This window comes from Podarcis filfolensis (genome assembly GCF_964270895.1).
Source record: "Podarcis filfolensis genome assembly, chromosome: 13".
NCBI lineage: Eukaryota > Metazoa > Chordata > Lepidosauria > Squamata > Lacertidae > Podarcis > Podarcis filfolensis.
The window spans coordinates 29638173-29660216 of record NC_139615.1 but is presented as its reverse complement, the minus strand read 5'-3'; the positions used below and the strand labels follow the sequence as shown (position 1 = coordinate 29660216).

Here is a 22044-nt window from a genome sequence, read left to right as displayed (position 1 = left end):
CTTTATATTGCGGTGCAAGAAGGACAGGAAGTTTCTTCTGCATTTGATCTTGGACACTCGCATGTCCTATATATCATATCCTCCATAGTCTCCAGCAGTCTGTCTTCACACCACCTTGCCATTTCTCCTACCCTCAGCTTTCAGCTCTTGTCTAAACTCACAATCTTAGACAGGGAATCTTAGAGAGACAACCTGAGGCAGATTTCTGAGGTGATTCTTGTATCTGTGCTGGGCCTGCGCTCCTGGCAGGGGCTGGTTTCACTAACCCCTAGTTAAGCCTCTTGGGGTTGAGCTTTTCTCCCAGCTTTGGTGAATTCCTCAGAGCTTCTTGGCCCATTTTATTTTCCTCAGGAGTCTTGCAGATAACCTTAGCAAAGATGGGAATGGCTGTGGCAAGTGAAGGTCTTAATAAGCTTTAGCCCCTGGAGAATGAGATTGGGGGGGGGGGACACACGCATTGCTTTTCCCTCTTGACAGGAGAAAGGAGGGAAAGGGGAAAGCTAAACCTTTGTTGAAACTGTGTGACAGGATCGTTTTTGCTCACATGACAGCTTCATTGCTGGCCGTTCATCCCCTCAGAAACTATGAGGCTATTCCCACTCATTTCAAATCAAAGCTGTCAGGTCAGATTGGAAGGGTGATAAGCCATAGCTGCTTCGGCAGAGCAAGCCAAGTGAAATGTGGATAGACTTCAAATAAGCAGGGTGGTGAGGCATCCTGCTGCCTCTGCCATTTAGCTCCTACAGTGTTGGCAAGGGCTTGGCTTGGACTCAAAGGTAGCATGTGGCAGGCAGTATTCCTGCCACTAGGCCCAACCAACTTGAACCCCTGATCCCATACCCCACAAGTGCCCTGGAAAAATAGGGACATCCCATTTCTCACGGCCCCCCCACAAGAGCATGGCGGCCATTTTGGGTGCCGTGATATCACATGATTTCGTGTCGAGATCTTGTACTGGAAAAGCGCTTTTGGAGGGGCTGCGATCTTACACGGGTCACGTGACTCGCAAAGGGAGCGCAGACAGGAAGACGCATGCCCCGGTTTTGGGATGCAACATGTTGGAGGGTATGTGATGCTGGTGGCCAAGATGGTGGCAGTGGACAACATGAGGCTTGCCAAGGCCCCTTGCCCCTCCCAGTTTTTATTCCTGCTCCCTGCCCCCCCCCCAATTCCTAGTGGTGCTTAACACAACAAAGTGCAAAAAAACTGAACTGGAAAAATAGGACACCATCCAAAGAGAGCAGGAAGATGGCCTGCTTTCTTCCCCAGCATGATGTTCAGGGTTGTGACAGGACCATGGCTCTTCCTGACAAGCTGGAAATCAAGCAGAAAAATCTGCAAAGAGGTCAGCATAATCCGACCACTGAGGAGGCAGTATAGAAGATCCCCGTGATTCAATTTGCACGTTACATGTTAATACTAGTGCAGTGACCTCTTTTTTATTTTTTAAGGTGGAAATTTAGAACACAGAAGTACGGGGCAGGAGGAGTGGAAGAAGGGAGCTCCTTTCTATATTTGCTGTTTCCCTGCCCGACACACACACACACCCCACACACCAGGGGTACCCCCAATTCAAACATGCATTTTGAACCCTGCTGCCACGGTGAGTGGCAGGAGCAGTGGGGGGAGTAGGTGTGGAAAGGGTTAAGCAGTGGTGGACCTTGGCACCTCAAATTTCAGTGGCGCCCTGTGCAGTGTGCCAAAATCCATCGCCCCCACCTCTTGCCTTCCATTGGATATCATAGTTGCAGTACCTGTTGCAGCGCCCTAGAAGCTCTGCACACAGTGCAACTGAAGCGGTTACACTCCCCTAGAGTTGCTTTGGAGTTAGGCATGACACTCCTCACCCCCATTTCTCTGTTCCTGGCCATTCCCACTCCCCACAAGGTATGGTTCTTTCTTTTTAGAAACGGCTGCAAGGCTATGTGTTTGGCGCTAACAAAAAGGAGGACTTCGGTTGTGTATATATTCTGGTTTACTCTGGCTCCTGTGCACTCTCACTGCTGGTATTTGAAGGGCCCATGATGTTAGTCACAACCCACATCTATCGTGTAGTTCCTTGAGAAATACTGAGGCATCTGATCATAGCCTGCATTTTTATCAAGGCTTATATTTTGATCAGATTCCTGTATTCCAAAAATGAGCTTAAATTCACATGTTTCTTTCGAGATGGGAAACCAGCAGGCAAGGTCTTTGTCGCAGGCAAGGTCTTTGTCAGAGGCCCCTTTGGTTTATTGCGGTCATAAAACAGGCTGGGAGCAAAAGGTCACACTGACCATACAAATTATAGAATACAATCAATCAAGGTTGCAAAAACAATTAATTACTGTGCCTCCCATTAAACTTGAGCCACATCTTCCTAAGGTTAAAAAGGCAAGAGCTAATACAAACAGCAGCTGGCTAGGGAAGAGGCCTCTCTCTCTCTCTGAAGCTGCTTTGAAGCTTCAGAGAATTTAGAAAACTTATAGAACTTAGCTTTTACTAAGTTCCTTTTTTTTACTTAAGACAAGATCTTTGCTTCTAAAAATCTATATATGTTATGTATGTAAATATATTGGCTTAAATGTAATTATGCAAAGGATTTAGAAAGTAAGAAATTATAGAATCATAGAAGAGTTGGAATAGACCACGAGGGCCATTGGGTCCGGACCCCTGCCAGACAGAGAGACGCCATCGGAGCACTCCTGACATATGGTTGTCAAGTCTCTGCTTAATGACCTCCAAAGAAGGATAATGTGTGGGAAGGTGAACAAAAAGATCTGTTCAGATAAAATTAGCCATCATCTGTTTTGGAGTGAATAGGGCAATAGGGCAAAAGATGAAATGTTAGTTAAGGCGCCTAGTCTAGGGCAAAAGGTTATCTGGTAATTAAGGTGCCTTGTAGAGGTTAATGGCTGTTTGCCAATTATAAATAGAAGGAAATATAGCTCTTTGTCTCCCATAAAAGGCAATAGGAAATGGGTGTATCTTTTATGATTGGTTCTAGCAAACAGCCAATAGGAATTTTAACCAGGCTGATTGGACAGAGGCAGCCAAAGGAGGAGCAAGGGGGCTGAGCTGAGGGAATATAAGTGCTGGCCATAATGACAGGAGGCCAGGCCAGAGCTTGGTAACCTTATACCACTGTGCCTCACATTTATTTGTCTGACAAATAAATTATTATTTTAATTTCTCTATTGCTGCGTTGAATATTTCATTCCAGCTAAGCGTTAACCACAAGCAGGGTGCTACATTTTATGGTGCCGTGACTCGGATAAGTGGTCTGCTGGAACGCAGCCCCTTCGCCTTACTGGGCAGGGTACAAGAGGGAGGACCACTAACTGCTTACCCAGCGCGCACTGGAACATTTTTCCAGGGGAACGCAGAAGTCTCGTCTGTCTGATACCCTGCTCACCGACGGCGACGGACCGGGGGGAACCAGAGAAATAAAGAGGGATCCGCTAAGGGTAAGTGCACAAAGGGGTTTTGGCCCTCCAATTAATTGGGAGGAAGAGAAGTCTTGATCAAACTTCTGCGTCTCAGTAAGGGGGAAACTGAGTACGCTAGGTGGTTGGGTACATCAGACGGTGGTCTGGTGGAGGAAGAGGGAAAGGTTGGGAAGTAGAGTGTGGTGAAGTATCCAGCGCATTGTATGTGTGAGAAAGTACAATCGTAGCTGACCTGAGTGTGGAGTGGGTAGTACTTCGTTTCCCAGTAAGGCGACTTCACTGGGCAAGGAACCCCACGAAGCGAGTGTGTGAGTGACTGAGTGGATACTTCACAGGGCCATACAATGGGAGTTGGGGGTTCAAAGGGGGAAAATACACCTCTTGAATGTATGTTAAATAATTTTAAGAAAGCCTTCTCAGGAGCATATGGAGTCAAAATGACGCCAGAGCGCTTGAGAACGTTATGTGAATTAGAGTGGCCGAAACAAAATACTGAATGGCCATCTCAGGGAACCTTTGATATAAATTTAGTAAGCAAACTTTGGACTAATGTCGCCAAAGAAACGGGAGGGTGCCCAGAACAATTTTCATATATAGATTCTTGGCTGAGCACATTAAATAAAAATCCTCCATGGATAAGGGAATGCAAAGTCCAACGATGCAAATTATTGGCTGTAAAAGCCGAAGCTAGGAAAGGAATCTTGCCAAATAAACTCAAACCCATTTTTGAGGGACCAGAGGAAGAGGTGCTTCCACCTCCACCCTATGCTCCACATCGAAGGGAGCCTAATCCAAATACTCCACCAGTTGTAACCCCAAGGCAAGAAAGTGGAACGAATAATGGGGGTGGAGTCACAGAACTTGATTCCTTGATAGATTATGATAAATATCTTCAGGAGGCATTGGAGTCCTATAATAAAGCCCAAGCAGAAGTGGTTATTCCACCTGTGAGTCCCAGTAGAACTCCATCTACAGTCTCCTTTAGTGGAACAACCAATTGCCCACCCCAAACCCCTGTACATCCAAATCCTAGAGAACTATTACAGAAGTTACAGGAAGACCTTGATCGGTCAGCAAGCAATACAGCCAGGCGTATAAAGCTGCTAAAAGAACGCCTTGGGACAGATACCATCCCCTATGATTTGAGGCCCCTAGAGCAAAGCGAAGAGAAAGGTCACGTAGTAGCCCCTCTTAGAAGAGTATTTGATGCACTTGAGGAGCCTGTGCTGGTTAACGGGCAACCTGGACCACGGCCACCTCGAACTTCGACCCTCCAGTACATTCCATTCACAACTACGGATCTGATGAATTGGAAAACACACACCCCATCTTTCGCAGAAAAACCTCAGGCTATGATGGACTTGGTGACTTCAATAGTAAATACTCATAGTCCTACTTGGACAGATTGCCGCCAACTCCTGAATACTCTGTTCACCACTGAGGAAAGAAGAGACATAATTGAAAAGGCACAGATATATTTGCGTGAGCAGGCCAGAGTGGGAAATATTTTTAATATTGACCGTCATCTCCAGGATAACTTTCCTTTGGAAGATCCTAATTGGGATCCAAACAATGCAATTCACCTGGCCAGGCTTACCACCTACCGCCAGACGCTTGTGCAAGGTATCCGCAGGGCATGCCAGAAGCCCACTAATATGTCTAAAGTCTCAGAAGTAGAACAGAAACCAAATGAGAGTCCGGGAGACTTTTTAGAGAGGCTGCAGGAAGCCTATCGTATATGGACTCCTTTTGACCCTGAAGCCCCTGAAAACAGCAGAATGATTACTGCTACATTTGTGGCCCAGTGTGCTTCTGACATTCGTAAGAAAATTCAGAAATCAGAAGGATGGGAAGGGATGCTGATGAGCCAAATTATGGCCATTGCACATCGAGTTTATCGGAATAGGGATGAGGCTGAGAAACAAGAGAAGAAGAAGTGGCAGAAGGAAAAGATGGTGATGCTAGCCACAGCAGTGAAGCAAGACTACCGCCCTTTAAACGGAGGGAGAGGGTGGGGAAGGAATCCACCACTGGGAAGGAATCAATGTGCGAATTGCAAGAAGGAGGGTCATTGGAAGCGGGAGTGTCCTGAACCCCTGAGGTTGGAAGAAGTACGCCCAGGCCCAGGCCCAGGCTCCGGCCCAAGAAACCAGGGACGGGGACGGGGAATGATCCGAAATGGAAGATATCAGAGACCTGGACAAGGACAGAGTAGAGACAATTTCATTGGACTGGCAGAGGAGGATTTTACCCAAGACTAGGAACGACCGGACTCCATAAAGTTAGGCTTCCAGGAGCCCACGGTCACGATTCAATTAGGGAGCCATTTAATAGACTTTATGATTGATACTGGGGCTGAATACTCAGTACTCCCAGAACTATTGCAGAAAAAGGCATCCAAAAGTGTAGTCATTAAAAGTGCCACTGGTCAGTCAGCTAAGAGGTCTTTCCTTCAACCTTTGGAATGCCAGATTGGGGGACATCGTTTAACCCATCAGTTTTTGTATATACCTGAGTGTCCAATACCTCTCTTAGGTAGAGATATGCTGTCCAAATTGCAGGCCCAAATCACCTTCACTCCTCAAGGTCCAGAAATGAAACTGCCACCAAAGGCAGCAGGAATAATTAACCTCTCAGTACCTAAGGAACAATCATGGCGCCTAATGTCAGCCCTGCAAGTCCAACCCACATTGGATACAGAATTAAACAAGCTCCTCCAAACCCTACAGGTGCCACCAGGAGTATGGGCCGAAAATAGCCCACCAGGAATGGCTAAGAATATAGCTCCAATTGTAGTAACCCTAAAACCTATGGCTACCCCTGTATCTGTAAAGCAATATCCTTTACCCCGGCGAGCAGCAGAGGGCATCCAGAAACATTTGGACCGCCTATTAAAATATGGTCTGCTTAAGCCCTGCCAATCAGAATGGAACACACCCCTTTTGCCTGTTCGGAAACCTGGGACAGATGAATACAGGCCAGTACAGGACTTGAGGCTCGTAAACCAGGCTATCGAGACCTTGCACCCAAATGTACCAAACCCATATACCCTGCTGAGTTTGATCCCACCAGAAGCAACATTTTTTACTGTATTGGACTTGAAAGATGCATTCTTCTGTTGCCGGCTGGCACCACAGAGCCAACCTATATTTGCCTTCCAGTGGGAAGACCCTTTGACAGGAACAAAAGGCCAGCTAACCTGGACAAGATTGCCCCAGGGATTCAAAAATTCCCCAACTTTATTTGGTACTGCCTTGGCGAAAGATTTAACAAGTTACCCCTCAATACCTGGAGAAAAGGTGGTTCTGCAATATGTAGATGACCTTATACTAGCGGCAAAGGATTTTGATACCTGTAAAGAAGGGACAGAGGAACTGCTCCACTTGCTCTGGGAAGCTGGCTACCGAGTTTCCCAGAAAAAGGCACAGTTATGTTTAGAAAAGGTCAAATATTTGGGCTTTGACATCTCACACCAACAACGAGCATTGAGACCAGAGAGGAAAGAAGCTATTTGCCTTATTAAGGAACCTACCACAAGGAAACAACTCAGAGGATTCCTGGGAACAGCAGGGTTTTGTAGACTATGGATACCTGATTTCAGCAGTCTGGCCAAGCCCTTACATGAAAGCACTCGAGGTGCAGAAAAGGACCCATTCGTATGGGGACCTGAGCAGCAACAAGCCTTTTTAGCTATCAAACAACGACTTATGGAGGCCCCAGCCCTTGGACTGCCTAATTCGGAAAAACCCTTTCAGCTATATGTACATGAACAGAATGGGATTGCAGCGGCAGTCCTGACCCAGAGATTAGGAAGTTGGAACCGTCCAGTAGCTTATTTGTCAAAACAATTGGACTCAGTAGCAAAAGGATGGCCTCCATGCCTAAGGGCAGTAGCGGCCACTGCAAGCCTTGTCAAAGAAGCTGATAAATTTACCTTTGGCCAGACGATGTATGTGAATGTACCTCATGCTGTTCTGACACTTATGGAATATAAGGGTAGTTATTGGCTAACAAACCCAAGGATGGCTAGATACCAAGGTCTATTGTGTGAAAATCCCAGGATTCATCTACGAGTAGTGAATATGCTCAATCCAGCAACTTTGCTGCCCCTACCAGAGGTAGATAATGAAGAATCACATGATTGTCTCCAAATAATGGATGAAGTTTATTCCAGTAGACCCGATCTGAAAGATGAACCATTGAAAAATCCAGATGTTGTATATTATACTGATGGTAGCAGTTACCTGCATGAGGGTGCCAGACTAGCAGGATATGCTGTGGTCACCAATGAGGAAGTTGTGGAAGCTGAAGCTTTGCCTGCTGGCACCTCAGCACAAAAAGCTGAACTTATAGGTTTAACTAGAGCTCTGCAATTGGCAGCCGGATGTAAGGCAAACATCTATACTGATTCTAAATATGCCTTCTTAACCCTGCATGCACATGGAGCTCTATGGAAAGAAAGAGGTCTAATCGGAGCCCACGGGAAGGCCTTGAAATATGGACCTGAAGTAGAAATCCTGTTGGAAGCAGTATGGGCTCCAGAACAGATTGCTGTAATGCACTGCAAAGGTCATGGACGTGGAAGGGATCCAATAACCAGAGGAAATCATGCTGCTGACAAAGCAGCCCGAGAGGCAGCCCAAAAGCCTGTGGGAGGATTTATAGCAGCCCTCATACCAGAGGTAGTTCCAGAAGAAGTTAAACCTCACTATACCCCAGAAGAGAGGAAGTGGGCTGAACAGGAAGGGGCGATTGTGAAGGACGGTTGGATGATCCTGCCAGACAATAGGATTTATGTACCTCATCACCTAGCAGGCACAATTGTAAGAAATTATCATGAATCTACTCACCTTGGTGGTACTGCAACCAGAGAGAGTCTCAGTCGGAAGTTGTATATTATTAACCTATCACAATTAGCAACTTGCATTTCCCAGAAATGTGTTCTTTGTGCTAAAAACAATCCCAGGCAGGGACCGGTACAACCTCCTGGAATCCAACATGTGGGATACGTCCCCATGGAAAGCCTAATTGTGGACTTCACAGAGCTGGTCCCTTCTAAGGGATTCAAGTATCTCCTTGTGTTTGTAGATACTCTTACTGGATGGGTTGAAGCTTTTCCCACCAGAACTGAAAAGGCACGAGAGGTAACTAAGAGACTCCTCACTGAATTGATCCCAAGGTTTGGATTACCTAGATGCATTGGAAGTGATAATGGGCCAGCGTTCATTGATCAAGTAGTACAAGAAGTATGTCGAGTCCTACAAGTGAAATGGAGACTGCATGCAGCATATAGGCCTCAGAGTTCAGGGAAAACTGAAAGAATGAATCGGACTCTGAAAACCCAATTGGCAAAATTAACCCAGGAAACAGGATTGGGATGGGTAGATGTGTTACCCATAACACTGTTTCGTGTTCGGTGCGCACCCACAAAAAGACTTAAGTTGTCACCTTTTGAGCTCCTGTATGGGAGGCCGCCCTCCTTTGTTCAGGATATTCCAGCTGACCTCAAACAAATAGGAGACTATGTGACACAGGGACAAGTGCAATCTCTCTCCCGTGTTTTTGTTTCTCTTAACAGGTGGGCCCTCGAGCGCACGCCGTGCAGCATTGCCGAGCCGATTCATCAGTTCCAGGCTGGCGATAGCGTATGGGTGAAAGAGTGGAAACGCGATCCACTTGCACCTAAGTGGCGTGGACCTTACACCGTCTTGCTCTCTACTCCAACAGCGGTGAAGGTAGCTGAGGTGACCCCCTGGATTCATCACTCCCGTTTGAAGAAGTCCGAAGGCAGTTGGACGTGCAAAGGTGACCCCTCTAATCCTTTAAAACTGACTCTCTCCAAAAAACCCCTGTATCTAGCCCTACGGGGAACGGGCTAGGTCACGGGTAACATTAGACGACCGGCCTGCTGCAGCCACAACCTGGAAGCTGGCTGACCTGCGCACGCCTGAAGCTTGAGGAGCATCTGAACCAGCGATTGTGAACGGGAAGATTCTCTTATACAATTGATTGACTGCCCCCCCCCCCCGTGGAACAATTATCAGAGATATTACTCATTGGGGATCCTTGGGATATATGTTTTGGTCTTGGTGGTTCCCCATTCCTGTCACTGGAGGAATTATATTGGGACTAATATTTTTTTGTTATCACAATAAGGTAATCTTTTGTGGAAGGAATGCATATACTAGACATCAACATGATTTTATTATTAATCCTGATCCCTTGGGAAGGGGAAGGGTCCTTGAATTTGAGCAAATTTGCTAAATATGGATTCAGTCAAAACCACAATATGTGGGTAGGCTTAGCTGAGATGGTAGCCAATGTTACAAATAGGACCAATTGCCTTGTTTGCTCTCTTGGGCCAGATGATTCAGAGGGAGGTATGCCCTTATTACCAATACCATTAAATGCCATTGGTATGGTAAGCGAAATGCCACACCAAACAGAAGTACAGAATTTCCCCGGATGGAACTCAACTAAACCAATACGAGTTATACCTGTACAAGGGGAATTCTGTGTACATAAATCATCAGAGGCAGCTGATTCTACCATGATAGGCTCTTCTCATTGCCACTATACTTGGGATTATATTAAGAATAGTCAAACCTGGGCAAACGGTACTACCTATCGAACTCGGAATACCTTGCCCTGTGCACCTCCTTTTATTCATGCATGGAAAATGGTGTGGAACATAACTATGACAGAAAAAGGCAATCTAACATACTGCACTGTGAGCTCTATGCCCCTTTTGATATTTCGCCTTATGCACTCCACGTACCAAAGACCTCAGACCCGATGGTTGTGGTGGATATGTGGAGAATGGGCATACAAGAAACTCCCTTCCAAATGGAGTGGGACTTGTTTCCTGGGATGGGTATTACCACCAATGTGGATTATGCCCACTAGTTCGGCCAAGCGTACACGAAGAAACACTGATATTTCTCATATAGCAGGAGGAAGTACCCAAAGTTGGAGCGATACTGATGATTGGCCACCAGAGCGCATTATAGCCTATTATGAACCTGCCTCCTGGAATCCTGATGAGCTCATACAAGGGGCTCGAGATCCTATTTATAATCTAAACAGAATAATTCGATTGCAAGCAGTAGTGGAACTTGTAACCAATGCAACGGCCCAGAGTTTGAGACTTATTGCACAACAGTTGGATGAAAGTAGAGCCGCCATTTTGCAGCTGAAAATGGGAATGGATTATGTACTTGCCAGGCAGGGAGGCCTATGTGGAGTCTTGAACTTGACAGGGAATGCCTGTTGCTTTAACATTTCTGATAATGGTGAGGCAATCCGTGTGTTGGCCACAAAGATGGAGAATATAGCACATGTCCCAGTACAAACATGGGAAGGATGGGATATGGGATGGCTCACCAACTGGTTACCAAATGTTGCGGGACTCAAAGGGATACTATTGTCTTGCTTGTTTTTCTTGACGGTAGTAGTAATGGTTTTGTGTATGGTGCCATGTATCATTTCATGTTTTAGAAGTACAATTAGCAAGATGATTTCAAATGAAACTCTACCTCATATCATGGCCCTATACAGAGCTTTACCTCAGGAATATGATGAAGGTCAAGCTATCAAGGACACTTGGGATGAAGGTCCTTGAGCTTGAAAGGGGGGAATGAGGCATCTGATCATAGCCTGCATTTTTATCAAGGCTTATATTTTGATCAGATTCCTGTATTCCAAAAATGAGCTTAAATTCACATGTTTCTTTCGAGATGGGAAACCAGCAGGCAAGGTCTTTGTCGCAGGCAAGGTCTTTGTCAGAGGCCCCTTTGGTTTATTGCGGTCATAAAACAGGCTGGGAGCAAAAGGTCACACTGACCATACAAATTATAGAATACAATCAATCAAGGTTGCAAAAACAATTAATTACTGTGCCTCCCATTAAACTTGAGCCACATCTTCCTAAGGTTAAAAAGGCAAGAGCTAATACAAACAGCAGCTGGCTAGGGAAGAGGCCTCTCTCTCTCTCTGAAGCTGCTTTGAAGCTTCAGAGAATTTAGAAAACTTATAGAACTTAGCTTTTACTAAGTTCCTTTTTTTTACTTAAGACAAGATCTTTGCTTCTAAAAATCTATATATGTTATGTATGTAAATATATTGGCTTAAATGTAATTATGCAAAGGATTTAGAAAGTAAGAAATTATAGAATCATAGAAGAGTTGGAATAGACCACGAGGGCCATTGGGTCCGGACCCCTGCCAGACAGAGAGACGCCATCGGAGCACTCCTGACATATGGTTGTCAAGTCTCTGCTTAATGACCTCCAAAGAAGGATAATGTGTGGGAAGGTGAACAAAAAGATCTGTTCAGATAAAATTAGCCATCATCTGTTTTGGAGTGAATAGGGCAATAGGGCAAAAGATGAAATGTTAGTTAAGGCGCCTAGTCTAGGGCAAAAGGTTATCTGGTAATTAAGGTGCCTTGTAGAGGTTAATGGCTGTTTGCCAATTATAAATAGAAGGAAATATAGCTCTTTGTCTCCCATAAAAGGCAATAGGAAATGGGTGTATCTTTTATGATTGGTTCTAGCAAACAGCCAATAGGAATTTTAACCAGGCTGATTGGACAGAGGCAGCCAAAGGAGGAGCAAGGGGGCTGAGCTGAGGGAATATAAGTGCTGGCCATAATGACAGGAGGCCAGGCCAGAGCTTGGTAACCTTATACCACTGTGCCTCACATTTATTTGTCTGACAAATAAATTATTATTTTAATTTCTCTATTGCTGCGTTGAATATTTCATTCCAGCTAAGCGTTAACCACAAGCAGGGTGCTACAATACTGCTGTTTGATGTGCTTTCCCTCAAGCTAGATTCTATCCAACTCATAAACATCTGCTGTGTTCATTTTGCAGTTATGCTGAGGTGTGTACAATTTGAGGCAGCCATTGTGCATGTGCCGATAACAGCTTTATTGAATAGGATTTGTGTAGGGCGTGTTTGCAAGCGTGGGAAAACAAATCACGTAATGCACGTTGGGTGAAGACATCCCTGCATTTTCTCTGTGTTTTAAGCCACTAATGTGTACGTAGCATTTATGTCAGTACTGTAAAAGGTAAAGGGACCCCTGACCATTAGGTCCAGTCATGACCGACTCTGGGGTTGCAGCGCTCATCTCGCTTTACTGGCCGAGGGAGCCGGCGTACAGCTTCCAGGTCATGTGGCCAGCATGACTAAGTCGCTTCTGGCGAACCAGAGCAGCACACAGAAACACCGTTTACCTTCCCACTGGAGCGGTACCTATTTATCTACTTAGATAAATGTACTGTAGTGTGGAACAAATGCAGGCATCTTTCCCTGCCTTGAAAATTCTCCCCAGGACAAAACTCTGCAAATCTCGACTTGGTCAGCCTCACAAAAAGGCTTCTTACTAAAAAAAAAATCTCCATGAGGAATAGCCAAGATGACAAAATATCCATTTTAGCACTGGTAGATAAAATCTCCCAAGACCATGGGCATCAGAGACATTAACATCTTATCCTGGAAGGGTAACATGTCGTTCTGATTCATAACCATCACCCCATTTAACTGCAAAATTTGAGCTTCTGACACTATCATCACTGGGGTTCTTCCCTTTCTTCATCTCTGTTAAGAGACAACATTGGGCTCATCCACACTCCCCTTTGTCCCATCATTTGCAGGCGCAGGTCCACAAGGTTTTTCTTTTGTCCTGCCTCTTTCTCTGGGAAAACCCTCTGTTACTGCTGAATTGGAACAAACATCAATCTGCAGTAAACCTGATTGACATTTGTTCTGATTCAACAGTAAACCACAGATTTTCCCGGGGAAAGTGGTGGGACAAATGGAAAAACCTCTTGCACCTGTGCCTAGAAATTGCAGGAAAAATGTGAGCCCACCAAGTACTTTTTGCAAACTTTTGCTTAAAAGGAAATGAAGGTAACGTGTCGAATCTCCAGGCCACGAATGAAAACAGGCTGATCTGTCTATCTTGAGGTGCCCCCCATGCAGCCCCCCCTTCCGGCTTACTTGAAGTGTTGTATCGCACTCCGAAGAAATACTCAGGACATGGGCGGGCCACCATCTGCCCTGCTGCACTGCGAGGCCAACATGTCCCTATCAGATCCACCAAGGCATAGCACTGGGGACCTACAGGGAAGAAAGCAGAGAGGAATTAGCAAAATAGTCACAATGACATCGTAATTTATTTATTTTTACAAGCCCATCCAGAGGCCCAGCAGGCTAGAATTGTACTGCCAAAGAAGCGTAACTGAGACAATTGCATGGATGCAGAAATTATCTAATGAGAAGAATTTGAAACAACCATCACCACATACCCTCCGACATTTGTCCAATGAAAATACGGATGTCCCGTTCCATACTCTGGGAAGCTTCCAATATATATAAAAATAATAAAAAAATTAAACATTAAAAACTTCCCTATATAGGGTTGCCTTCAGATGTATTCTAAAGGTTGTACACTTACTTATCTCCTTGGCTCAGAGGTCACATACTAGGGTTGCCATATTTGAAAATCCAGACAGAGAAAGTTGTCAAGCTTTTTTGGCAAAGTTGTCGAGCTTTCGTTGCCAGATTTCCCGGACATTTCAGCGATTTTCGTCCAGACCCTACCGACCCGACCCTCCAGCATTTCTCTGATGAAAGTAGGGATGTTCTAAGGAAAAGCAGGATATTCTGGGATCAAATCAGAAACCGGGCTGGCTTCTGTAAACCCGGGACTGTCTCTGGAAAATGCGCACGCTTGGAGGGTTTGTAATTCCTAGATGAAAGTGTCTCCTGTAGGTTTGAAGGATTTGAAGATGAGGTTTCGTTTTGTGCTTGCTCAGGATGACTGCCATATTGGGGGTTAGGAAGAAAAGTTCCATCCATTGACTGGCAATCTTGGTTTGTTTGCCACTTGACTGGTGTGTGGTTTGCTTGAAACATCTCAGGAGCAATTTGCTCTGCTACCAGCACCATTTCTGAAGGGCAATTGCTCTCTGCTTGTGGAACAGCACAGTGTGGCTGGCGCAACCTGGAGCATGGAGGAGGGTAGTTTAATGCGGCCTACACGGCCTTTGGTCTCTTCCAGGATTCTATGAATTCCGATGGCTTTCCCACGCAACTTCAGTGCCTCACATATTTCCCCCCTTGTTTGGTTTGACACCGGGAGGGGTTGGGTGGCACCATGCAGCTTGTCACATTTGCAGAAAGCACCCGGGTCCTACTGTTTAATAAATGTCATTTTGTGGTTCCTTCCCTTCCTCTGGAATGCTGAACCTAATTAGCCCATGGTCTCTGTTATTAAGTGAGTCATTTCTGAATGCTTCTGGAATTAGCTCCTTCAAATTACTTAAGACCATGCTGAAAACAGCAGCCTCTCCTCCGGTGTGCCCTAGAACAGGCAGTTCTCCAAAACAGCAAAAAATTAAAATTAAATAAAATTATAAAATCCATCGCCAAGAACATTGCATCTCTGAACTTCATCCCACATGGAGCCATTCACCTGCTTTGGAGGTGGAGAGATTCAAAACCCTCTATAATTATCTCTATTTGGACCACCACATTTGTTTTGTTTTGCCACCATGATTTTTCTTATCCTCATAAGAGACATAATACTAGAGATAAGGAATCGGAAGAATAGTTCCCTAAAACCCTGTGCCTGATGGCAGCAAGGAGAGGGAGGTGAAGACCTCTGAGATGAAATTAATTTGGGGAAGTGTTCTAACACCTAGATTGTTTGCAAAGATGCACGATATAAATCCCACTAATTCAAATTGTGTGTTTGTGTGTGATGCTGTTGAGTTTAGAAAACAGGATTTGAAGTACAGAGTTCAGCAACTTGATATTATTTCCTTAAGCTGCATCAACAAGACTTGCACATTGAACATGATTTGATGCTGATTTGGGTGGGCCTGGACCCTACAGAGACTGAGCCATGCATAACTCAAAATGACCTGGACTCAGGAGTCCATGCATTGGAGTAGTACTAAGGTACCAAGAACCCTAAGACCATCTCCCTGTGTCTGCAGAGCTTCCTTCTAAAAGATATCCACAGATGAGAATTACCCTGCAGGGGCCATGCTTTCTCCATCAGCCCCCCCCCCCCCGGAATGTCTCCCTGCTGATATCCCCACATATTTATAGCATCTTTCCAGACCTCACCACACTGGTCCCAAAGGGACAGTAGTGAATATATTTGGAGCACACTGATCAATACCAGAATGCAACCCAGCTGTGCTGATCTTTAAAGAGGTGGGGCCAAGACCACCCTGCGTGCCCTCAGAACAGTGGTAGCCACACAAGACATGTGGTGCAGGACCGCCCCCGGCTCTAGGTGGGGCCACCAAAAACAGAAATATTTAGAAACTGTTGCATGCAATTTCATCACACAAAGTTGTCATATGACAATTTTAGTTTGGTTCATTGTAATTTTTCATCTCTAAGCAGAAGCTATGTAATTCCAGATACTGGTGTATAATTAAACAAATTGGGAGAGCCTTCCCTGCACCCTATGCACACATTGGCCTCAGATAACTTGTGTCCCATTCTGGAGCACTGACATAAATAATCTGTTTCCTGGCTCTTGCCTTCACTGTATTCTGTCCAAGGTCTTGATGCCCTTCCTGCCATCCTACACACCTGACTTCCACCTTCTGCCCAACATTGTTGCCTTATTGCCTGCTGGTGGTTCCCTGGACCCACTGATTGACAGGACCTAAGATTCTTCCCACAGCCCTCCCCTTTGCACCACTGGGCAATGGCTCCTTTGCACAGATCCCTGTATGGATGACTGTATGGATGGAACACTTGGTCTCAAGCAGGAGGCTGGCCAGAGCTTCTGTTCATTGGCTTCTATGTGTGTCCTATCTTCACAGCTCACACATTCTGATGATTATTTTTTTGGATACACCTCAATACACCTTGCCTTTCCCCTTCCTCCTTTATGGAAATAGCAGCTTTAGGGACACATTTAAATGGGGAAAAACAGCACAGGGGTACACTATTCATCTTCTCCCTCAGAAATGCTACCCCGCTCTTAAGAAAAGGAAAATATGTTGAGAAATATTTGGAGAGTAGCCACCTAATGACTATTGCATTATATTCATAAGAAAAAGCTCTGTATAGGGTGAAAAGACCATACCTGCCTATTAACCCTGTGCTTTATCCTCAAGGTATAACCTACGCACCACTAGATGGTCTTGACCTAAACAGAGACATCCTTGCTTCTGCCTTTTTCTTTTTCTTTTTTGCAGTTCTGTGGATAAGACTAATTAGTCAAACTGCCCTGTATGGAATTTGGTATTCGATCAAAGTATTGAAATTAACCTTTCGGTACCTCCCAGGTGACCTCTTCGTAATATTACAGAGCCTTGGAAAACCCTTGATGTATTTCTTTGGAAGACCAGCTAGGTCACTGCAACAGAGGCAAAAAGAGGATAGAGTTTGATAATGATTTGATGGATTCACTTATAAGAGATATGCGACTGTGTGTTGTTCAAGTACAGCCTGTACGTAGGCAGGATCAAATTCAGAAGCGGTTTATCCAGTTTCCATTCATGCTCTTGATTCATTATCTGTGCCCAAAATTGGTAACATAAGGCTGGCACAGCTATTTCTGAGCCTTCCTTCTTCTAACCGTCGAAATGGCGTACGCATAAGGAGCCAACTGGCAGAAGGTGATCTTTTTCTTTTGGCATCAGATTTACCACTCCATTCACCCGAGTCAGAATGCACAGATCCCTGTATGGATGACTGTATGGATGTAACACACCACTTGAGCAAATATTACAGAGAGACGGGTGCAAGCATGCAAGTACAGTGAATACTTGAAACTGTCTAATACCAGATGAGTTCAGCTGTCTCAGTACTGTCTACTTTTCTTAAATCCGGGAGTGGGTGCTCCCAGTCCTGCCTCTTGAGATCCATTTTTAGTTGGGAAATGCTAGGGACTGAGATTTAGAATTTCTGCATGCAACACGAGCTCTGCTTCTGAGCTACGGCCACTCTGCCTATAGATAAACATAACCTGAATTGGAAGGGGGTGGAATAGATGACTGTTGGGATCGCTTCCAACTCTACAACTCTATGATTCTATAGCCCATGACCACCCGCAGTCTAATATGCTTTGCACCAGCCAGATCAGCTGCTGCTGGGATTCTGATCTCTTTGTGCACAACCTAAGTAAAAAAAACTTCTCACCATAATAGGTAGATGTGAGGCACACTCAAGATATTTGGAGCAGCCCAATGCACATAGTCCTTCGTTAGGCAGCAAGCCACACACACACAATAAATATGGAAAGTCACTTTTCGTAACACAGCAACGCAACTCCCAGAATATATTCAAATACACAGCTGGATTATTGGATGTTGAAAATCTAATCATTATTCATTTCAGATCCCATGCATACTTCATCTGTTCTGCTGCCGTGCTCTTTGATTTTAGGAAACTTTCAAAATTAACTGGTTTCCAGTCCAAAACACATTTGTTTGGAAGAGAACAATTATCGTGTGATAGCAGGCTTGCTTCTTAATTATCATGCTACAAAACTGCTTCCTTGGAAAATTTCTATGTAGCTACGTAGCTTCCGAGGCTCAGTGGCCAGGACACACGCTTAGCCTTCAATACCTGGGTCCTTCTGAAGCACTTGCAACACTCTCAAGAATCATATATGCAACACTCTAAAAGAATCCTACTTCTACACCAACCTGAGGGTGCAGGAAGCTACTGATGCCTGCTTTAACCAAGTCAGCACTAGGGGAAAAGCTCTCTTTCCACCAGCTGCTCCTACTTAAAAGAGCATGTTGCAAGCAATATGCCGTCTTGGTGGCTAGAAACAGATTCGTTACAGGGCTTCCTTCCGCAACTAATTGCCCACTTAATCAACTTTGATTGTCCTTGTCATCCGACAGGCTTCCCTGTGCCCAAGAGCAGAGGACATCCCTCCACACCTTGCATGAGAGAAATCCATAGCAATTACAAGATGTAAATGAAAGGGAGCAGCAGAAACATGTACTTTTGGCTTTACCTAGACTCTTAATGAAGTGTAGGTGGGTTCCCACGAGACAAGACACAGTGATAACAGCAAAAACCTTTATTGAACTAACAGAACTGGACAACAGGTGCAAAGCAACTCCTTATATACATTTCTGAAAGCCTGGGCCACTCCCACGCCCAACCTGATTGACTGGCTAAACTTCCAAGCTGCGAATCGTGACTCAGAGTTGACATATGTTCTGATTCTGCGGTAAACCGCAGGTTTTCCTAGGGAAAGAGGTGGGACGAAAGGAAAAAGACTCTCATGGGCCTAGAAATCATGGGGCAGAACCCCATTTGGGTAATAAATCTTAGCCCTGAACTTTTACTGTATTCATCACCTTCAATGACAAATGGCTGCTGGGAGGAGTTTGTGCGCAATTTTGGGTGGGAAGTTGGAACAGGTTCAGAAACAAGGAGCATGCTCCAGATAGGTGTGCTTTTCCTTCAAAGCAAATGTGACCTGCTGAAGCACACTTAAAAAACAAACAAACATGAGTAATGCCATATTTCTCGTGGCCTGTCATACAGCTTGTCACAGATGCCCACGACTTTTCTGTATTTCACACCATAAAAGGAAAAAAAGGACAGAGGTAAAACGCTTTGTGGCTAAAGGATGAAATAAAGCTTGCATGAAATCATTTTAACTTCATTGTACTTAGAGTTCCATTAAGCAGATTGTATAGGTGTATCATTTATATTTTACTTGGAACCGGCTCTGTGGTTTTTAAGTTAAGTCCCTGCTGCGTTTATTTCGTTACTGGCCACTGTGGCAGGGAGGAAAAGAACCTGTGCCTTTTGAAAGCTTTTGAGTGCCTGCCTCCGTCAAAATTGGATTCTGATCCTGCTGGAAGAAAGCTAAACGATAAGGAATAAAAATAACCATTAACCACAGCTCTGGGCCCTAATGTATTTTTTAAAAACTTATTCATAGCCATTTCTCTAGCACTTTTCTTTGTAAAAAGTGTTTCTGAATATTTCATTTATATAGCCATACCACCACCTTCTGTGGTAGGCAAAGGATTCTCTGTGTGTCCAGCCAGGCACCACCTGTCTCAAGTATAACTTAGGCTGCATACTTTGGCACCCTTATTTGGGGATAAAGGTAAAGGTAAAGGTACCCCTGCCCGTACGGGCCAGTCGTGTCCGACTCTGGGGTTGCGCGTCCATCTCGCTTAAGAGGCCGGGGGCCAGCGCTGTCCGGAGACACTTCCGGGTCACGTGGCCAGCGTGACGAAGCTGCTCTGGCGAGCCTGCACCAGCGCAGCACACGGAAATGCCGTTTACCTTCCCGCTATAAAGCGGTACCTATTTATCTACTTGAACTTAAGAGTGCTTTCAAACTGCTAGGTGGGCAGTTATTTGGGGATAAGCCCCATTAAAGCACAGTGAGACTTAGTAGTTGTGCCATTAGGGCAGAACTTTAGGGCAGCTGGACAGCTGGACAGTAGAGTTGGCTTAGCATACAGTGGTACCTTGGTCCTCAAACTTAATCCGTTCTGGAAGTCCGTTCCAAAACCAAAGCATTCCAAAACCAAGGTGCACTTTCCCACAGAAAGTAATACAAAATGGATTAATCCGTTCCAGACTTATAAAAACAACCCCTAATACAGCAATTTAACATGAATTTTACTATCTAACAAGAGCATAGATCCATAAAATGAAAGCAATAAACAATGTATTGCAGTCACACAATCCATCAGTAGCTGAACTGGGTTCCACACAGTCACAAAAACAAAAACAAAAAAAAACTGCAAAAACAAAAATGCAAAATAAATAGCAAAAATAGACAGACCTCAGCATAACACTCAAAATGGAAGTGTGGCACTCAAATCAGAAGCGTAACACTCAAAATGGAGCACGTTCAGCTTACGAAAAATGTTTGCAAACTGAAACACTTACTTCCGGGTTTGCAGTGTTTGGGTTCCAAGTTGTTTGAGTACCAAGGCGTTTTGAGACCCAAGGTACCACTGTATTTTGAAATAAGTGAAACAATGCACATTTACCATCTAAAGACACACACACACACCCTGCCACCAAAAAAATTAGGTCCACAAAGTCCAGAGTGATAAAAATTAACTAATTGCACCACTGGATACTTGGGAACCACAACAGCTTTTGCAGAGCAAGCCTATACATGCTTACTCCAAAGCAAGCCCCACTGAGTTTGCTGGGGCTTGCTCTCAGCTAAGCGTGATATTGTTTGCAGCCTTCGCAGTTTAATTGATTTCCAGCGGCACACCCATGTAGCTTGTCGGTAGGGCTGGATGAGATAACTGTTGTTGTTTGATTTTAATGAGAAACTACCTTATTTGCAGGTACGCAGGTGGCGCTGTGGGTTAAACCACAGAGCCTAGGTCTTGCCGATCAGAAGGTCGGCGGTTCGAATCCCCGCGACGGGGTGAGCTCCTGTTGCTCGGTCCCTGCTCCTGCCCACCTAGCAGTTCAAAAGCACGTAAAAGTGCAAGTAGATGAATAGGTACCTCTCCGGCGGAAAGGTAAACAGCGTTTCCGTGCGCTGCTCTGGTTCTCCAGAAGCTGCTTAGTCATGGTGGCCACATGACTCGGAAGCTGTACGCCGGCTCCCTCGGTCAATAAAGTCGGTCATGACTGGACCTAATGGTCAGGGGTCCCTTTACCTTTTTACCTTATTTGCATGAATATGAGAATCGAAACACAGCTATCCTTCGAAATTTCCATTTCTCCAAATTTTGCAAGGCAGTTCTCCAGCCAAACAGAAAGTACAAAATGAATAATATTAGGGGGAAAGATGCACACGGGAGTGAAAATTACATGCAAAGCGCATTGTATTAGGTGAAACTGCTTGCAAAAATGTTAAAGTCGCATTAAAAAGGCTGCATATTGGAAGAAACACACAGTAAAATACGGACAAGTTTTCAGGAGGATTGTTTAAAAATAAATAAATCATAACATACTGCAGAGATGTGGAAAACCGAATTTAAGAGTGGAATGATGAAAAACATGGGGAACTGAAATTGAAGCGTTTCTTCCATCCTTGCCTGTCAGTCACACTGTTTGGCAATTTAAGACCACAGGAGAATGACTCCATATTCAAAATTTCCCAAGCGCAATGAAAGAGGAAATAATATCAAAGAAATGCAGTTCTCTGAGTGTGGATCCTTATGTAGTCAGAATGGCACTATCCATGCACAAGAAAGAGGCTGGCAGCCAGTGGGCTTGGAATAACCCCAAGATTTGCAGAAGTACAAAAAATTATTTAGAATCCTTCCAAAAGTGCTTGCATGTGGGGATAAAAACAGCCCAGTGGGAACTAAGTATGCCTCACTGGCCGCAGAGTGCTGGCAGCAAGGGAGGGGGGTGGAAAAACAGCAGGCAGGAGGAATGTAATGGAGTATCCTGGAACAGGACATGTTAGGATGGACCCTTGAACAGGAGCATTCCACATCGCAACATTTCATTGCATGCCCCCACTCCCCCCCCATAGTGAGTCCTAGCTTTTGCTTATAAAATACCAAGTCACCTCACACTTAAGACTGTCCTCTTTCTTCTGGGCTCTCTCCAAAGGCGTACTGATTAATGTCAATCGCAGTTTGCAAATGGGATCAATTAACAGATAG

The 22044-nt window shown here is 44.9% G+C and overlaps 1 protein-coding gene across 5 annotated transcripts in view; it reads right to left on the bottom strand.

Annotated features, from left to right (window-relative positions):
- Positions 1-22044, bottom strand: part of LOC310747921 (corticotropin-releasing factor receptor 1) — a 78012-nt gene that overhangs the window by 21660 nt on the left and 34308 nt on the right. For 2 of the 5 annotated variants that reach the window (XM_083583346.1, XM_083583347.1), the window contains one exon: positions 13436-13555. In XM_083583346.1, coding sequence (XP_083439472.1) covers positions 13436-13555 — 120 coding nt within the window. The other 3 variants (XM_083583351.1, XM_083583349.1, XM_083583348.1) reach the window with 3 other exon arrangements.